Source organism: Drosophila sechellia, chromosome X (genome assembly GCF_004382195.2).
Source record: "Drosophila sechellia strain sech25 chromosome X, ASM438219v1, whole genome shotgun sequence".
NCBI classification, from domain to species: Eukaryota; Metazoa; Arthropoda; class Insecta; order Diptera; family Drosophilidae; genus Drosophila; species Drosophila sechellia.
The window spans coordinates 17677779-17694105 of NC_045954.1; the positions used below are offsets into that span (position 1 = coordinate 17677779).

Consider the following 16327-nt stretch of genomic DNA (forward strand, 5'->3'; position numbering starts at 1 on the left):
GATTTCTAATTTTCAAATAATTTTGCGATTTGTTCATTAAGTGTTTACCCACATTTTAGTAGCACAACTCCTGCGGCATGTTGATGGGGCAGACCCAAATTGCTGTGACGTCTGAGCAACTGCTGCTGCTGCTGCGGCGGTCCATCCAAAGCGGATTTAATCAGTTGAAAGGCCATTACACGCACTTAATTCCAGGCCTAATTCACAATAACATCACCTAAGTCCCGACACAATCATAACCCGATAGAGTCTCTAAGGCAAAGTTGTGCTTCTCGACACAAAAACATTTAGTCCAAAAAGCCCCGTGAAAATGTAAAGTATTTCGGGGCAAACGAGAACACAAAGCCCGCGTTTTTGGCACACACGAAAAAAAAAAGCATGCGGCATCCACGACAAGATCGATTCTACTGAAACCGCATCCATGAATCCATCGCCATGGCGAACGTGAATGGAACGGAACGTGGAGCCCGAAGCGCAGCGCAACCGAAGTGGGCAAAAAGCCGAAAAAAGCGCTGGAAAAAATACGAGAAAAATTGAAATCGAACAAAACGAGACTGTAAACTCTGTAGACTGGAGCCAGCGGAGCAAATAAAAAAAACCGAAAAAAATGAGAAAAAGCGGGACCGCAAAAGCGGACTCATGGATCGTATCGCTGGGGCCGATTCGAATGGGGTACGCTCGTTGTTCGTTGATACGATGATGCTGATGCTGATGCTCGCTCTGCATGCAAAGCCGCTGATAAAAATATATAGGAATGGGTGGAAAAAAGGGGGGCGTTGCTGCTTTCCGTCCAGGGGAGCGATAAGCCGAATGGAGAATAAGTGGAAAAGTTGGATTGGAAATGTGAGTGGCGCCATCAATGGGCAGGTGGGCAAATCTGAGTGGCGTCACCTGGCGGGTTTCTTAAGTTTCTGCTAGCGCCACCTAGTGTTCGGGGGGAAACGTGAGACATCTAGCGGCAATTTCTCATTTTACATGGAGCGCTTTTTAAAATATACACGATTATGTAGATAAAAGATTTCCCAGTTTAATGTACTAAATTTCCCAAGGTCTTTGTAAAATACAATTCTTTTCAGCTTTAAAAAATACTGGGGCTAATTATTATTTAGACCTATCTGAAATTCGCTTCTTATTTACGCTGTTAAAAATATGTATATCTATAAAAAGTGCTATGATTTTAAGGACTAGGCATTTAGATTTAGATTTAGCAGCAAGAAGTCAATCAGCAGAATGAGCAAGCTCGATACAATTTTAAAGATGATTGGACTTTTTCGTATCATTCAATAGCTCCACCTATGTACATATAAGGAGCAATAGTAAACTAAATTCGAAGAAGCGCCACCTTTGGAGTTCTTCTATTAAATTCAAATGAATGTATAACAGTTATCTTTCTTACACGAACAGTTGTTAAATCCATAAATGTCTAAAAATTATCTTGAATGAACTTTTCCTGGTTTTTCTTGTATACTTTTATATGCATATGTAAATTGGGTAAGCTTCTACATAATAAAAATAATATAATATTGAATTAAAAAATTAATGCCATGTTCGATAACCTTTTATATAAGGCTTTACAAGCAAGTGAAGCCATATAAACTTAAATATAAATGTAGGGAAATCAGAGAGAGAGTAACTAACTAAGGGTAAATAAATTCGATTTTTAGCTCCACGCTTAGCACAAAAAAGTTTTTTTTTCTGTCAAATGGGAAATATTTGTCTTTGTAGCAAGGAAATATAAACGAGCTTTAACTTTTACTGACGAACTCACCCGATAAGCCCGTATCATTGATGCTGGACGTTGAGGTGGAAAAACCCGGTAGCTTCCGCCATCCTTTGCGACTCCAGAAGCTCCTTGCCTTCGATTCCGTGGCGGTGGTCTGTCCCGTTTGGATGCCATTGCCGCCTGCAATCCGGTGATTGGGCCCCGGATCCTCGGCGGCTCGTATCCTGGCGCAGCTGAGTATCCTGCGACCACAGGAGGCTCTCGTAAGGAAGCTGCTCCCGCTCTGGCCACCACCACCAGTCATTCCAGCCTCATCGTATACAGTGGCCGCTCGCTGGAACGAACGACAGCTTTGAGTGCCCACGGTGGGCGTTTGGCGGGCGCACTTGATGTGCTGCGTTTTGCTCAGACGAAGGCTGCCAATGTAACTGGCACCGCTGCTGCCGCTGAAACCACTGTCCAAGTCGCCGCATGTGGAGGTCAGCAGCTGCTCCACTCCACCGCCAGGACAGCCAGGCGCTGCTTTGGTCCTTTTCCCCGCCTCACCGCCGCTATCACAGATGTTGTCCGCCGAGGCGGAGGTCAGTCGGGCCAAAATCGTGGGCGGTTGGCCACTGGCTGCCGTTACACTCACACTGGGCTGCGGTGGAGTGGCCTCAGCTCCGCCAGATCCCCCCGATCCTGCCCCCTGCGGCTGCTGGTCTATGGACTTGGGCGGACTCTCCGGCATCAGCATGGCCTCCACACTCAAATTGAGCTCGCCCAATATCTTGTGGTGTCTGTTCTGCACTCGACGCAGCTCCTCCTCCACTAGCGTCTGATTGAGCGAGCCAGCCGAATGGGAGCCCACTGTACTTCGCAGATGGTGCCCGCTGCTGGTCTGCAGGGCAGCCGCGTTGATCTCCTCGTAGAAGTTCTCGCTCTGACCCAAGCCCGATTTGGTGGTCAACTTGTGGTAACGCGTTTGGTAGGACTGCAAGGTGGCCGGGCTCACCAGCTGTTTGTTCTTCTTGCCCTTTGAGAGCAGCGCTCGAATGGAGTTCGGTGGTGGTTCGGCCGTAGGGGAGGATGATGAGGTGGTGTCCACCACCGACGAGACTCCTCCAGCACCTCCTCCTCCTCCTCCGCCGCCTGAGGAAACCGCACTCGGTACATTGGAGTGTCTCATGGCGGCACCGGGTTCGTAGTAGGCATACGAGTAGTCATGATGCAGGTGGACTATAAAAGAGGGTTAAAAATATTAATATTTAATACGTTTATATTTGTAATGTGACAAATTTAAACCGTTAATCTTTAGTCATTGTTTCCATATGCAACATTTTAAATAAGTGAGTTCATTTGGAGTGCAACAACAGTATATTTACCAGTGTGATGGTGGTGCTGCTGATGGCCAAGGTTCCTGCCCAGAGTCTTGCTATGCCGCGCCGCCAGCTGCTTGAGATGATATGGTGATGTCTCCAAGGTCGCAGATTCATTGCAAATCTCAATGGCATCCGGATCGGGATCGGGATACCGGGGCAATTGCTGTCTCCTGCCAGGCGTGTTCACCGGCGAACCACCACCGCTGGTGGGTGGTGGATAGTCCGGCGGTGGTGGAAACTGCAGGCACTGCTTAGCCACGCCCCCGTACCCCGCCTCCAGTTGCTGTTGTTGCTGCTGTTGCTGCAACTTTTGCTGCTGCTGCTTCAGTCGCTGCAGTTGCGTCTGCTGTTGCGTATAGTAATTCTGATTCGAGTGCTGCTGCTGCTGCTGCTGTTTTAGCTTTGTGTGGACCAAAACCTTGCCGGCCACGCCCCCTCCCCCAACCACGCCCCCCTGGCCCGTCGTGGGGGCGGCCGTCGAGTTGCTGCCATTGTTGCGTCTGCTGCCCAGGCCCAGGCTCTCCATGGCACATGGTGTGGCTGATCCGCCAAAAGCTTCGATCTGCGAAGAAAGGAAAAGCGGGAAAACCATTATGAGATATTGGTAAATGAGATTGACGATTTAAATCGAAAAATATAAAATAAAAATCCCTTCTCATATGCAATTTTCAAACATAACTTAAGCTGCTGTGCATATTGAAATGTTCACTACTTGAAATATATAACAATTAAATAATAAATAAAGCCAGCACCTCAAGGTGACATTAATTAACGAGCATAACATTTAGTTGAATAGAAATACACATTGCAGCAGCTGCTCCTGGCAACGGAAAAAAGGAAAACAAGTTCCTGGAACTTTGACCACTAAACTGGCTTAGTAAATGCCCGGTATTAGTGGTATTTGGCATTCGCGCCGCAAGATCCGAGTTCAGAGAGCCATTCCCTGCCACAATCCACATGTCGCCGTGATTAATTGCCGCTAATTCAGAAAAGTCTCTACTTTCGATGGCCAAAGGGTCGGCTGGCTGGCTCCTCTTTTTGTGGACTGGCTTCAAAGGCCCAGCCGAGCGGTAATTGAAAAGCCGGGCTAAACGAGAAATGAGCCTGGCCAGTGGCCACAAATGAGTCAGGTGGAGTCGTGGCCAAGATGATGGATCCCCAGCTGTCACAGGTGAGTATGCCACATATAAATGGGCTAAGAGCCCCAATGCGGAGGTTAAGTCGAAGTCCGACATGGTTTATGAAATCAAATTCATCTTGGAGTTAGGATTTTGAAATCCTATTGCAAAAATCTAGTGACGATCGCACCTTCAACATACCGAAATAGAAACACATCTGTGACGAAAAGTAATGTTATAGCATAAACGTATTTATAATTCTAAGCTAATTCCCTAATTTTAGCTGGAAGTCAAATGAGTTCCCTTTGGTATTGTCAATAATTTCAGCTATTTTACTGCGAATACAGGCAGCATTTCGCCCGCTGACAAATGATAATGTCAGTTGTTGAGCAAGATTATGATCAAGATAAAGGACAAAACTCCAAGGAATGCCATGGAGTTGGAGTTGCATGAGCAGAAGGAAGAGGAGATCCGATAATGTGCAGGGGAACATAATAAAGTTGACGATGATAATGCCACCAAGTTATGAGTGGATATCCCAGGCCAAGGATTCTTCGTGGTAGCAGACAGAAATTCAATTGGTAATTTGAGTAGAGGTCCATCCCGGTTCTGGATTCTTGTTTATCCTCCAGCTCGCTCTCTCTCTCTCTCCCCCCCTCTCTCTCGGTTGGGATCGCATGCGGTCTCTGTCCTTTTCTCTGTAACTTGAGACAAGTCTGAGAACTGGACACGATCTCGTTGGCACAGCAGGTCCCCAAATTAGCGTCTAAATTTAGCTACTCAACAAATTGAATTGAGCCCAGCGAGGGGCAACGCATGTTGTCTCTTTCGCCCAGCATGCACCTCTCTCTTTCCTTTGAATATATTTATTATTTTTTGCGTTCCAGAGCCCTGTCTTGAGTTTTAAAGCTCTGCGTGCACTTGAAGTGGTGCAAGGGTACGGCAGGGTATAAGGGGGATTAAGGGCTTCCAACTTCACGGGGGAAAACATCAAAAAACCCTAACGCATGCCATTGTCAACAGTCAGATACAACAACAATGAGGCGGGTAGCGGGGAGGGGTTTCAACAAGGGAAGTAATGAGGAGGGGCCCAGGGTAGCAGGCAGTGAGAATGTGGGAGTTTGTCAGGGAGCAAACCACTCGAAGGCAGGGCAAGGATTCCCTTGGAACCTCTTGAGCTCCCCTGAAATCTTCACCCCTCCGAGATTCTCCTACATATACATACGTATTTATATACGTACATCCTATGGGGGAGCCTTAAAGCTTCTGGCTAACAGGGTAAACTTTGTGTTTGCCGACGCTTCAATCCACTTACAAGGATTCATATGTATATGCGTGGCTGTTATTTTTTATACACCGTACTATATGCTCTCTTGTTAGTTTGCTTGCTTTTGTTTTCTCTTTCCTGTTTTCTCAACTGTTTCACAATTTTAACAATAACCCATTGCCGAAAGGTTAATCGGGTATATAAAACTAAGTGGAAAGTATGTGAAGATAATGGGAATGATGCAATAAGTACCACATGCCTTAAGGTAAAAAGGGTATATAAAGGAAATTGGTATATACATACGTACAATGTTGCAATATATATGTTCAATATGGTTTCTTTTCTATTTTTGTTCGGCAATGTTCTTTATTGTTAAGGTCTCAAAACAGGGTATCTCTTAGTCTACTTATCGCCCGGGCTTTCCCTGCTTATATCACCCTTGTTTTCTCATAATTTTCCTTCGACCCTCGAGCACATTTTCCGTACTTTCCCGAGGAAAGTGAACGGACGCGAGTGGCAGTGATGCGAGCGAGGAAAAGCGAACAAAAGCCATCAAGCTGCGTCTTCCGCAGATGCGTTAAGGAAGTACCCACATCCTATGCCAATATTGCCGCCGCTCAAGTGACTTTCGCTGATTGATTGGGTGGTGACCCCGATGAAGCACTTAATTAGAAACACACGCATACGCGTTAACCGAAAAAAGGAGTTGCTGCAGCTGTGCCAGTACTTTAATGGGGGGAACCGAAGGCCAGCGAGCAGCGAACAGCTTCCAACACTCGGAGAAAAAATAGCACAATTGCTTGAATTCTAGAAAAATTAATATTAAATGGACAAAATTATTATTACCTGAAATTCAACTTATTAAGGTTGAATATATTACAAGGGAATACAGACATCTTTGTATCTATATATTAAACATATGAACTAATTGGAGTTGAGCAAATTGGAATGCAATGGGCTGTCTTCCCTTTTGTTTGGCCAGTGCAGCTCCCCCTTGGCCGTTCTTCGAGTGGCTGCGTGGCGCGTGTTTTCTGCCACAAGGGGCAGGGCAACAACAGCGAACCGAACCGAACAGATCCGAACAGAAACGCATTGCAATAATTATATGCTGAGGCAGAGCAGCAACAACTGCAACAGCATCAACAACTGCAACAACTGCAACATCAACCCCAGCAGGCTGGCCCCTGCAAAAAAAAGTGTTGCATGTTCTTCTATCATATTTGCAATTTATGTGTCGCCAATTCACTCAGACTTCCCTTCGCCGCGCCCGCAGCTCCAGCTGCCCCCCAGAGTCGTCCTCCCGATTGTGCAGCGGATTCCCCCGGCCGTTTATGGCATGTTGATGCCCGAGTGCGAACAAGTAATTAGAAAACATATTTCGAAATTGTTTCGCCATCCGTTTGTGCAACTTTGCGGCTCGCAGCTGTGCTGAATTCAAAGGGTAAGAAATTCCGCTCCGACTTGCAATCTTAAAGTTCAGCGGGATTGCACGTAGTTATTCCCTTTTTAATTTCTCCGAAATGTATCTTTTGATCTTGCCTTGGAAGAACTCGGAATTTATTTGTAATAGGCTTAACGAATTAGTGCCAAATTATATACAGATCAGAATAGGAAAGTAAATAATCATTGAGAAATTATATTTGAAGGGCTAACAAATGATTCTCTTGTTTTTTCAAAAACTAAAACTAATAATTACTTTTTACTTTATAATACGCTTAAGTTTGAATATTATTGGCGCTTTTTTTCCCAATTTGGCTTTCGCTTTTTAAAATCCCTGTTAAATCCATTTCGAGTGTCGTTATCCCTTGAAACTGAAAGCTCCAATCGAGCACTTGCTCGATATTAAATTGATAATCCGATTTTAAGACCAATTAAGGGGAAACCCCCTTTGGGACAGGGTTGCCAGGCTAGAGGAAAGCTGGCTTTGGGTGGTTTCCTGCACTGTTGTCACTCGCTTTCGTTGATTGTTCTGCTGGGTGCATTGACTTGCAACGCATCCCCTCGTTGTCAACAAGTGCGAGTGAAATAAAAACCCGGGACAAAAAAATGCGAACAGGCAAAGTGAAAGGAGCAAAAAATGTTAAAGGGAGAGCAGAACATAGACTATGGGAGTTTTTCTTTTATATTTTTTTTTGTTTTTGTATAATTCTAGAGGAAAGAGAAAATGGGGGAGAGCTAGTTGCCCCTTAGTTGCATCTTTACATCCTTCAACATGATTTCCCTGCATTTTTCCGCATTTTTCACCGTGTGTGTGCAGCCAAAGGGAGTTGAGTTGAATTAATGTTAATTATGATGTTCAGTGATGTGGGAATAACTAGGCACCATATAACTTTAACTATATATTTCAATTAAAAAACCAAACAATATATTAAAAGTCCCATATAGATATTATATGCACATAATATTCCTATAGCAATATTTGCTATTCTATATATTTCATCCACCTCTAATGATGATGATGATGTTTTGCTCGCCCAGATGTTTAGGGAAACAGGTAGAGATAATGTCCGCTATGATGTGCGCTATCTCTTAGTTTTCCCCTCCCGGCGCCCATGTACAACCCCCCTTGGAACTCCCCACTTCATTCATTCTTCATTGGCCGATAAGCAACATTGGCTGCATGTGCAACTTTTCCTGCTCCTCCTTTGAGTGTGGACTTTATTTTCTCTTTTTTTTTTAGGCCTGATCTGGCTTTCAGCTTTATCTGTGGCATTAGCCTCCTTACCACGGCACCAGGTTTTTTTTTTTTTATTTTGTGGATTCTGGGCATGCTAAAGTGTCGTTTTCATTGGAACATTTTGTCAATTGCTTCGCTTTCACTTTTGTTCTCACATTTTTCATTCAAGTTGACTTCTATTTTTTGTAGAGAGTTTGCAGTTTGATTAAAGCTGCTCTAGCGATTCAATGTAGTAGAGATTGGTTAGAATTAAATATACAATAAGTTTAAAATTCCATTAGATTTATTTTTAAACGTTTTTATGCATTTTAATCCCAAAACTGTCCTTTTAATGTGTTTCTTTGAAGAACCTTTGAATGTACTTGCTAATCATTGCCCCTTCTCTATGGGGATTCAGGGTCAAAGATCTGTACTTTCCCCCTGCTTTTTACAGTTGCGTTTTCCTACACTTGACAACGAATTATGCAAAATGTGAGTTTCCCGAGGGGTACTTTTCCACACTTGTTTTTTGTTATATTCCTGTGAAGGATTTCGCACCGTGTTCTGTAATTTTGTAAAGAGCAAACTACACATGCTCCACATAATTACATGGCTGGGGATCGGAGTTTCAGGGCTGGGACATTCGTCCATTGTTTCCACCATGAAACAATGCCACATGCCACATGCCGCATGCCACGCATTGAATTGGGCATGGGTCACCTTCGCTCCTCGTCATCTGAGTATAAGTATGAATATAAATATGAATAGGTATATGAATACGAAACTGAATCCGAGTTTCAGCATCCACATCTCCATCTGCATTTGCCAACGTCGCCAGCTTCATCTCCTTTATTTTGTGCACTCAAGCGTCTTTTACTTTGTGCATAATTTCTTGGGCCCATGTGGGCGGGGGTTGGGGATTTGGTGTGTGGTGGGTGGTGGAGGGTCGTAGGTTTTTGAGAGGCTAGCGAAGGTCATTGGCCCGAGATTTCTCGGCATTAGATCTTGAGATGTGCCACTGGTCAACGGATGTGAATTATGCATAGTCCTTTCCCGCTGAAACTTTCTTCGTCTTTGGGGGTTTTTTCTACTGGTAATTAAACTTGGCATATTACACGTCAAACAAATCTAGTTCTATATTAACTCCGTGTTTCAGGTGTATATTTACTTGAAAACTCTCTGTCTACTCCATTGTTTTTCTTAGATACATCCATATTTCTTTAACCTAGCCATTTGTTCATATTTTGTTCATTGTTTTTGTTTTAGAGTGATACATAATAAAACATAACTAAATATATGGATTTTCTTGAAGCTAGTGTCATAACTTAGCACAAGCACTTATTTTCCCGTTACCATATGTTCCTTGACACCCGTTTCCATACCCGATCTCAGTGCCATTGCGTTCTGGTTTTATTGTGCTCATCTATCTCTATGCATACGAGTATTCCAACACCCGTGTTCGTGTGTTTCATTAAGAGTGGCTCTTGGGCATGAATGAATGCCATCATGCTCGTCATCTTCATCGTCAGTATCCCACTTCCCACTTTCCACATTCCCCTTGATAAGGACAAGTGCTATATGAAGCTAGGTTCACATGGGACTCCCCAAGCCCGAACCCAAAGCCGAAAACCCTTTTGCGGAAAAGCCAACAACGCTGGGGTGAACGTAAAAATTACACTTGCAGCGAGTGGCATTCCCCCATATACATATACATTTTTTTTCGTTTTTATAATTCTCCTTGTTTTTTTTTTTATATTTTTGCAAAACGTCAAAGAGAGAAACGTTGACGTTTGTGGTCCTCGCATCCGAATGATAGGGGAGATGCCCCGCGAGTTCGTTAAACCTTCAAGCATCGAAGTTTTCATTTCTTTGCCCACCAGGAGCAACTAAATCCTTGGGTCCTGTTCCTCCTCGTGGTTCTTGTTTCCCTTCGCTTTTTTTCAGTATTTTTATAGCCTGCGGCAGGTCGCGACTCCCTAACAGATACTTTGATGCCAAGTGCTGGGTAGCAGTGGCAGCTCCCTCCCAAATCCATGGTAACACTCGAAAAGTTAGTGGCGCTGACAAAGCTCACACGACAAGAGTCAATGACTGTTGTCCGGATCCCTGGGCTCCATGGGTACCATAGGTTCCATGGGCGGCATGGTCTGGGCTCCTCCGGATTCACCTGGGGGTTAAACAACCCGGCGAGTGCGTTGCGTTAAAATTTAATTAACAGTCGACAGCACGCACTTTTCCAGTGAAAAGGTGGAAAAGCTGACAGCACTTGACACCTCGCCAATTGATATGCACCTTGATTTGGATCCGGTATTTTCTAATTGCAGCCAACACCTTTCACACATCAATTAAAGTCTTAAAGTTAGTTTTTACTTGACATTTGGGTACCCAAAATGAAAGGCAGTAAGTTGGCATCATCATCCGCACAGTTTTTAAATTATTTTTATTGGAGTGGTATATGTACCTCTAAAAGCGGTATATATTAGGTTTTAATCTGATTATCATATGTGCCTTTATTCTGTAGGTCTTGCATTTGCAGTAGTATATCTTTCATTTATAAATTGCTGGAATTTTCCGCAGATTTTCTTCACACTCAGTCAAGTGTGAAGCGAATGGCACACCATTTCCTTCGTCTTCTCTTCTCCGAAGATCACAGCGACTTGTCTGCTAATTGTAGCCTGAGGAGTTGGATTGCAGGGTTAGATGGGTTTATCTAACACCTGTCACTTGATTGTCACTCTGACACGCGATCGAGGGTAGCGTCATTAAGAAGACTTCAGGTTTCGAGATAGTCAGGCAACGTTAACAAGTTGCTCCGCCGGGACTTTAAGTTCTATCCCAATTAATATACAATTATTAAATAAATATGAACACACCCGATACCCTTTTCAGGCTTCTCTCAGTTGGAAATGAAGAGCAGGGTAAAGGGTGAGTACATATCAGGAAATTCCTGGTATCATCACTCCAGCCCATAATTACGTACATATAGTTTCGTGCCTGGCTCACTTGACACCTCCTAAATGATGTCCTGCCCCGGGGGCAGTGTCCCAGTATCGGATCGCACACTATCCCATACCCGAAACTCATCTCGGACATTGTGCGCTAATTGATTTTGCCGCTTAAGTTTACAACGCGTAAATTTCCCGCTGAAATGCAACCGAAACCGCATCCAATCCAGCCAACTGGATGCCATGTGATGCGGCTGACCTCGAGTGTCCACTTTCCGCTGTCCACTGTCCGCTGTCCATTGTCCAGTGCACAGTTGATGGTAATCGGCTTATGACCGCCTGGTTATTGTGGTTTCTCCGACCCAGAGTTTCCCCCTTTTCAGCTGGACTTTTGGTTTTGTTTTTCCCCCCGCCTCTTTTGTTTTTGTAAATGATATGCGTGCAAAAGTGACAGCGCTAATGGGCAGCAAAGGCTGTCCCACAGTTGGGATCCATCTCAAAATGCACTGGGCAAAAAACAGATGACTACTCGCATAGTGCCATCGAAGAAGTGGACTTATAACTTTAATATAACATGCAATCTAATAACATTTCTCGTGTTAGATAGATACTTATTGTAAATTACAAGCATTTTCTTTCGGTGTACGTCTGCCATCTGCCGCATCCTAGAGCTTGATGAGACCGAGGATGATGCGCTCAATCAGATGCGCCCAATAAACTTTGCGGCTACTTGGCATTGTTCGAATGCCGCAACGGCTGTTCGGCGGCTCCAGGATCGGATCGGGATGGTGGGGGAGCGGGTGCGAAGCGGATCGGGCGGCCGGAATCCCTCACTAAGTGGCCAAGTGGTGTCCCACCAGTTGTTTGTCGGTTGATTGCTGTTATGTGCTGGTATGCAGCGCTTAACACGCCAAGTCAATTAAATGTTCGCTTCCGCAACTTGGCGACTTGGCCAAAAGGAAAGTGTAGCAGCCAGGAGGACTTCAGTTGGTACCGATGCACTCGGCGAAAAGAGTCACACCGATTCTTGAGAGGAATTATCGATTGAATTTTCATGTCTTTGAAGCTCTTGTTTACAAAAATTAAGCTTGTGATACAAGTAAATATGTAAGAGGCCATTTAAAATTCGTTGATAAAATTATCCTAGTTGCTCGTACTATAAACATTTTTTCAAGTGCATTCCTGGCTTGCCACTGGCAACTCAAAGCAGCAACAATGAGTTCGGTGTGCAACTCATGTTTGATGTATCACACACTTGGACGTGGAATTGGATGAGGATGGAGAACCGAAGCCAAGGATATGGATATGGTTATGGATGTGGATGTGGATGTGGATGTGGATGTGGATGTGGATGTGGATGTGGATGTGGATGTGGATGTGGATGTGGATGTGGATGTGGATGTGGATGTGGATGTGGATGTGGATGTGGATGTGGATGGATGTGAGCACTGGACAAAGTGTCGATAAAGTGTTTATGGCCAAACAGCAAATATTCGCGGAGCAGGAGAACAAGGTGCCTGCGTTCCTTTATGAACAGCCATTGTTTTTAGCAATGGATAGATGTACATGCCTTTCCAGCCCAGGATGGGAATGGGTACATTGATCTGGATCTGGATACGGAACTGGGTGTTTGCCACGGTGAAAGTGATACACTTAAGTGTGGGGCCGCTTAATTGATTGACCAGCGAAATTGTTGGCATTCCCGTGGGGTGCTTTTAAAACATTTTAAAATATTTGTGATATATTTTATATGCTGCTAAACATTTATTATTTATTATAAAAAATTAAATTTCCCTTGTTTTTTTTCTTTTTTGTCTATCTTTCATATGAATACATTGAAGATGTTTAAAATACTGATTAAACATTTTTAGCTGTTAATAAAAATGTATTTTTTTTTTTTGGGAAAGGTAACACTTTTTGTTAGTAGGGTATGTACTTTGGCCATTTATGTAATGATTTACTTCGCAGGGAGGAAAGAAGGAAGATCCCCCGAGCAGCAATTTCTGGGGGCAGAAGGGAATCCTCAGATGAGGCAGTGACTCGACAATTACCGCACTCAGCATTGGGCATTCAATTTGCGCCGCGTCATCGTTTGCAGCCATTAGAAGCCGTGGAAATCGCTGTGGAAAACGCAGCAGAAGTTGCAGTTGCAGTTGCAGTTGCAGTTGCAGTTGCAATTGCAGCTGAAGTCATCGCAGCGGCATTAACAATTAATGTGCCACAGCTACTGCTGCTCCACTTGGCTTCACTCCGCTGCACTTCAATCTCGGACAGCATTCGGCCAACTCTGCACACAGAGGAAAAAAAGGTCGGGCAAGGAAGCTTAATGAAATATCAAAGACTAAATTTTAAAATTCGGGCATATATTTTAAAAACAGCTGCGAGACAGCTAACGCATTGTTTAAAGTTCAATAAAATCGATGTGATTCATGCTGCATTTTTTTTTTTCAAGTGCATTAACCCTAATCCTTCTGCCAGACGTTCATTAAAAACGTTTAAAGCGGCGGGTAAATTATAGTAATTGCGCATACGCCGCGTTAGATGGGCATGACAATAGCAAATTGTTTGGCATATGACAAAATGACACCCGTGCAAGGAGAGCTCCTTCGTCTCCTCGTCCGTGGCCACCACTCCTGGGCAGACTGCCATCATCTGAGAAGAGTAAGCTTCGCAGCTTAGTTCTGTCTGGCGAAAGTTGAAAGTCGAGAAAAGTTGGCAGCTCAGGTAAAAATAAAGGAATTGTCAATTGGCATTCCTTAAAAAATTTTATATTTATATGTACATACATATATTAAACTAGCTTTATTCTATTAAATAAAAATATCGAGGTACCTAAGCAGCTAATATAAAATCAATCAACGCCACAAGCTCCATCCCGCTGAGCGGCAAACCAAACCAAACTTTCCCACATTACAGTTTACACAAAATCCCCATTTATTTGCCTAGTAACGAACGCCCCTGCACGGCCCTTTTTTTTGCGCTGTGGCCTGTGGCACACATAAATTAGCCGGCACTAAAGCGAGTCAATTTCGCTGCACATTATGGCTCAAATTATCAATGCCCATAAAGTATTTCCTCTTTGGCCCAACCGAGGGAAAAGTTAGTCCACAAAAATGTTCAAGCAAAAAAGCTGCCTCCACACAAAATGCGTTCATCACGTTTCCTCTTCGCCGTTTTCCGTGGATTTTTTTTCCGTTTAGTACGAAATAAATTTAAGGAAAGAGTTTCGTCCTCTTTGGGAAGAATCATCGGGGCGCAGAAGACTGCAAGCTGAGACGCCCACAAATGCTAACAAGTGAGGGAGATGGCTAGTGAGCCTGCGAACGAGAGCGCGATATAGAAAAGGACAGAGCGAGGAAGATGCTGCGAATCTTCTGGCTTCACGCTTCAAAACATAAGCTTGCTTGGCACTTAAAAAAAAAATCATTAAACAGCCAAAAAAGAAAATAACACAAATATGCTTAACAAATGCCCAAGTTAATTTACTTTTTTTTCTAAATAAAAGAAATTTCTGGACTTCTATAGATACATTCTTGAACTTAGAATGGGCGAGACATTTTTTACATGGGTTTTGATTTTATTAGTGTGAAGTGTGTTTTTTTTTATATCCCTGCATTTCTCCCGCAACACCGTTATAAATAAATGCACGTATTGCCATTACATTTCATTGTTCAGCCAACAGCTGCCAGCCTCGAGCCTCGAGCAAAATCGTCCGAAGACTCTGCAGCAATCCCCCATACCCCCCCCCCCATTCTTTCCGCCTCGGTGGAACAGCCCCTCTGGAGCCTCGGGGGCATCCCCATCCTGTTGCCTAAATGGCGTTAAATATGGCATTGATGATCATTATCAGTGAACCGTCTGAATCCGCATCCCGTTTTCGCCCCCCCCAATTCACGTTGCCATTTTTTGGTGTAATCCAATAGCCACATCACGTCCAGAGCTTTATGTTGAGGTGTTAAAAATGTTTCCTTCTCCGGCTTCACTCCTTCTTTTTTAATTTTTTTCTTTGTTTCTTCGCTTAACTTTTTTTTGTGGTGCAGGCGCTAATGAAGTCGGGCGACTGGCAATTCAAATCATAAAAAAGAAAAGAACATTTCTCGTCACGAATTAATATTTGCCATTCCCTTGGCTACACATTTGGTCGCCAGGGGCGTGGCTTCTATATGAGAACGATCCCATCCCATCCCCCTGCAACGCGCTTCATCCCCACTATCATCCCCCCTCCCGACGAAGTGGCAGCCGTCTAATGAATGCTCCTCCAACGCCTGTTGCGGCTGCTGCTGCTGCTGCTTCATTTCCCGATATCGGGAAACGCCTACCCAGAGGCTCATTTATAATTTTACGCGAATTGCGAAGAGATACATATTCCCCCTTTGGGATCCCGATCCCAAGCTTGATCCCCCCTGGAATCCGCGGAGCTGGCAGTTGCAAGTTCACGATCGTGCTGCACGTTTTGTGGCATTATTTACGGATACTCTGCGAGTGTAGATGTGCACTGAGAAAAAAGTGGGGCGCATTAGGGGAGGAAAGCGCAAATATTTCCTTTGAAAAACTCTTATCTTTCCTTAGTTAAACTTAGCAGTGGAACAATGGTCTAGTTCTTATAGCTACTGCATGTCTGATAATCGACAAGATAGTCAAAAATAACTATTATTTTTTTATGAAGTGTCAGAAGTGTTTCAATACTAATTAGTAACAAATATCGAATCGAATATATTTACTTTGATTGAGAACATTTTTGGGTTGTAAGCTTTAATATTGACTTTCAAGTTATTTGGCGCTGCCTTATGAAAATAAATACTTAAATATCTCTTTGTTTTTATTTATTTATTTATTTTTTTTTGTGTGTGCAAATACTCGAACTCTTTGTCCGCCTAACAAGTTGCCGATTGGCCTGCCACCGCTCTTAACCCGCTTTCTTAACCCCCTGTCGCCGTTCTACTTGCACATTAACTCCTCTGCCAATAATCATAATAATTTACGACCACCCAACAGCGGATTTCGCATTGCGAAGTGGGAGAAGCCTTTTTGTAGGCACTTTGTTGCCTTTTGCTCTACAGCTGCAACAAGGGGCGTGGCTCATCTGCGTGCAGCAGACACATCTCGAAATGGATTCACTGAAATGCAGATCACAGTGGGCACTCGATGGCGAACAAGGGCCCATCACAGTGGGACCATTACACTGAATAATTAAACACAAATACTTTTTTCCTCAATACGAATCCCTAGACAATTGGGTCGAGGACCCTTTTAACCG

At 43.9% G+C, this 16327-nt stretch overlaps 1 protein-coding gene across 2 annotated transcripts in view; it reads right to left on the bottom strand.

The window, feature by feature from the left end:
• LOC6618088 (rho guanine nucleotide exchange factor 10) overlaps positions 1 to 16327 on the bottom strand; it is a 96959-nt gene that overhangs the window by 74437 nt on the left and 6195 nt on the right. Inside the window, exons 2-3 of one of the 2 annotated variants that reach the window (XM_032724177.1) lie at positions 3088 to 3646; positions 1769 to 2941 (exon numbers count right to left, since the gene is read on the bottom strand). In XM_032724177.1, coding sequence (XP_032580068.1) covers positions 1769 to 2941; positions 3088 to 3610 — 1696 coding nt within the window. In that variant the 5' untranslated portion in view covers positions 3611 to 3646. Of the gene's footprint in view, positions 1 to 52; positions 613 to 1768; positions 2942 to 3087; positions 3647 to 16327 lie in introns of those variants that run through there. The other variant, XM_032724178.1, reaches the window with a different exon arrangement.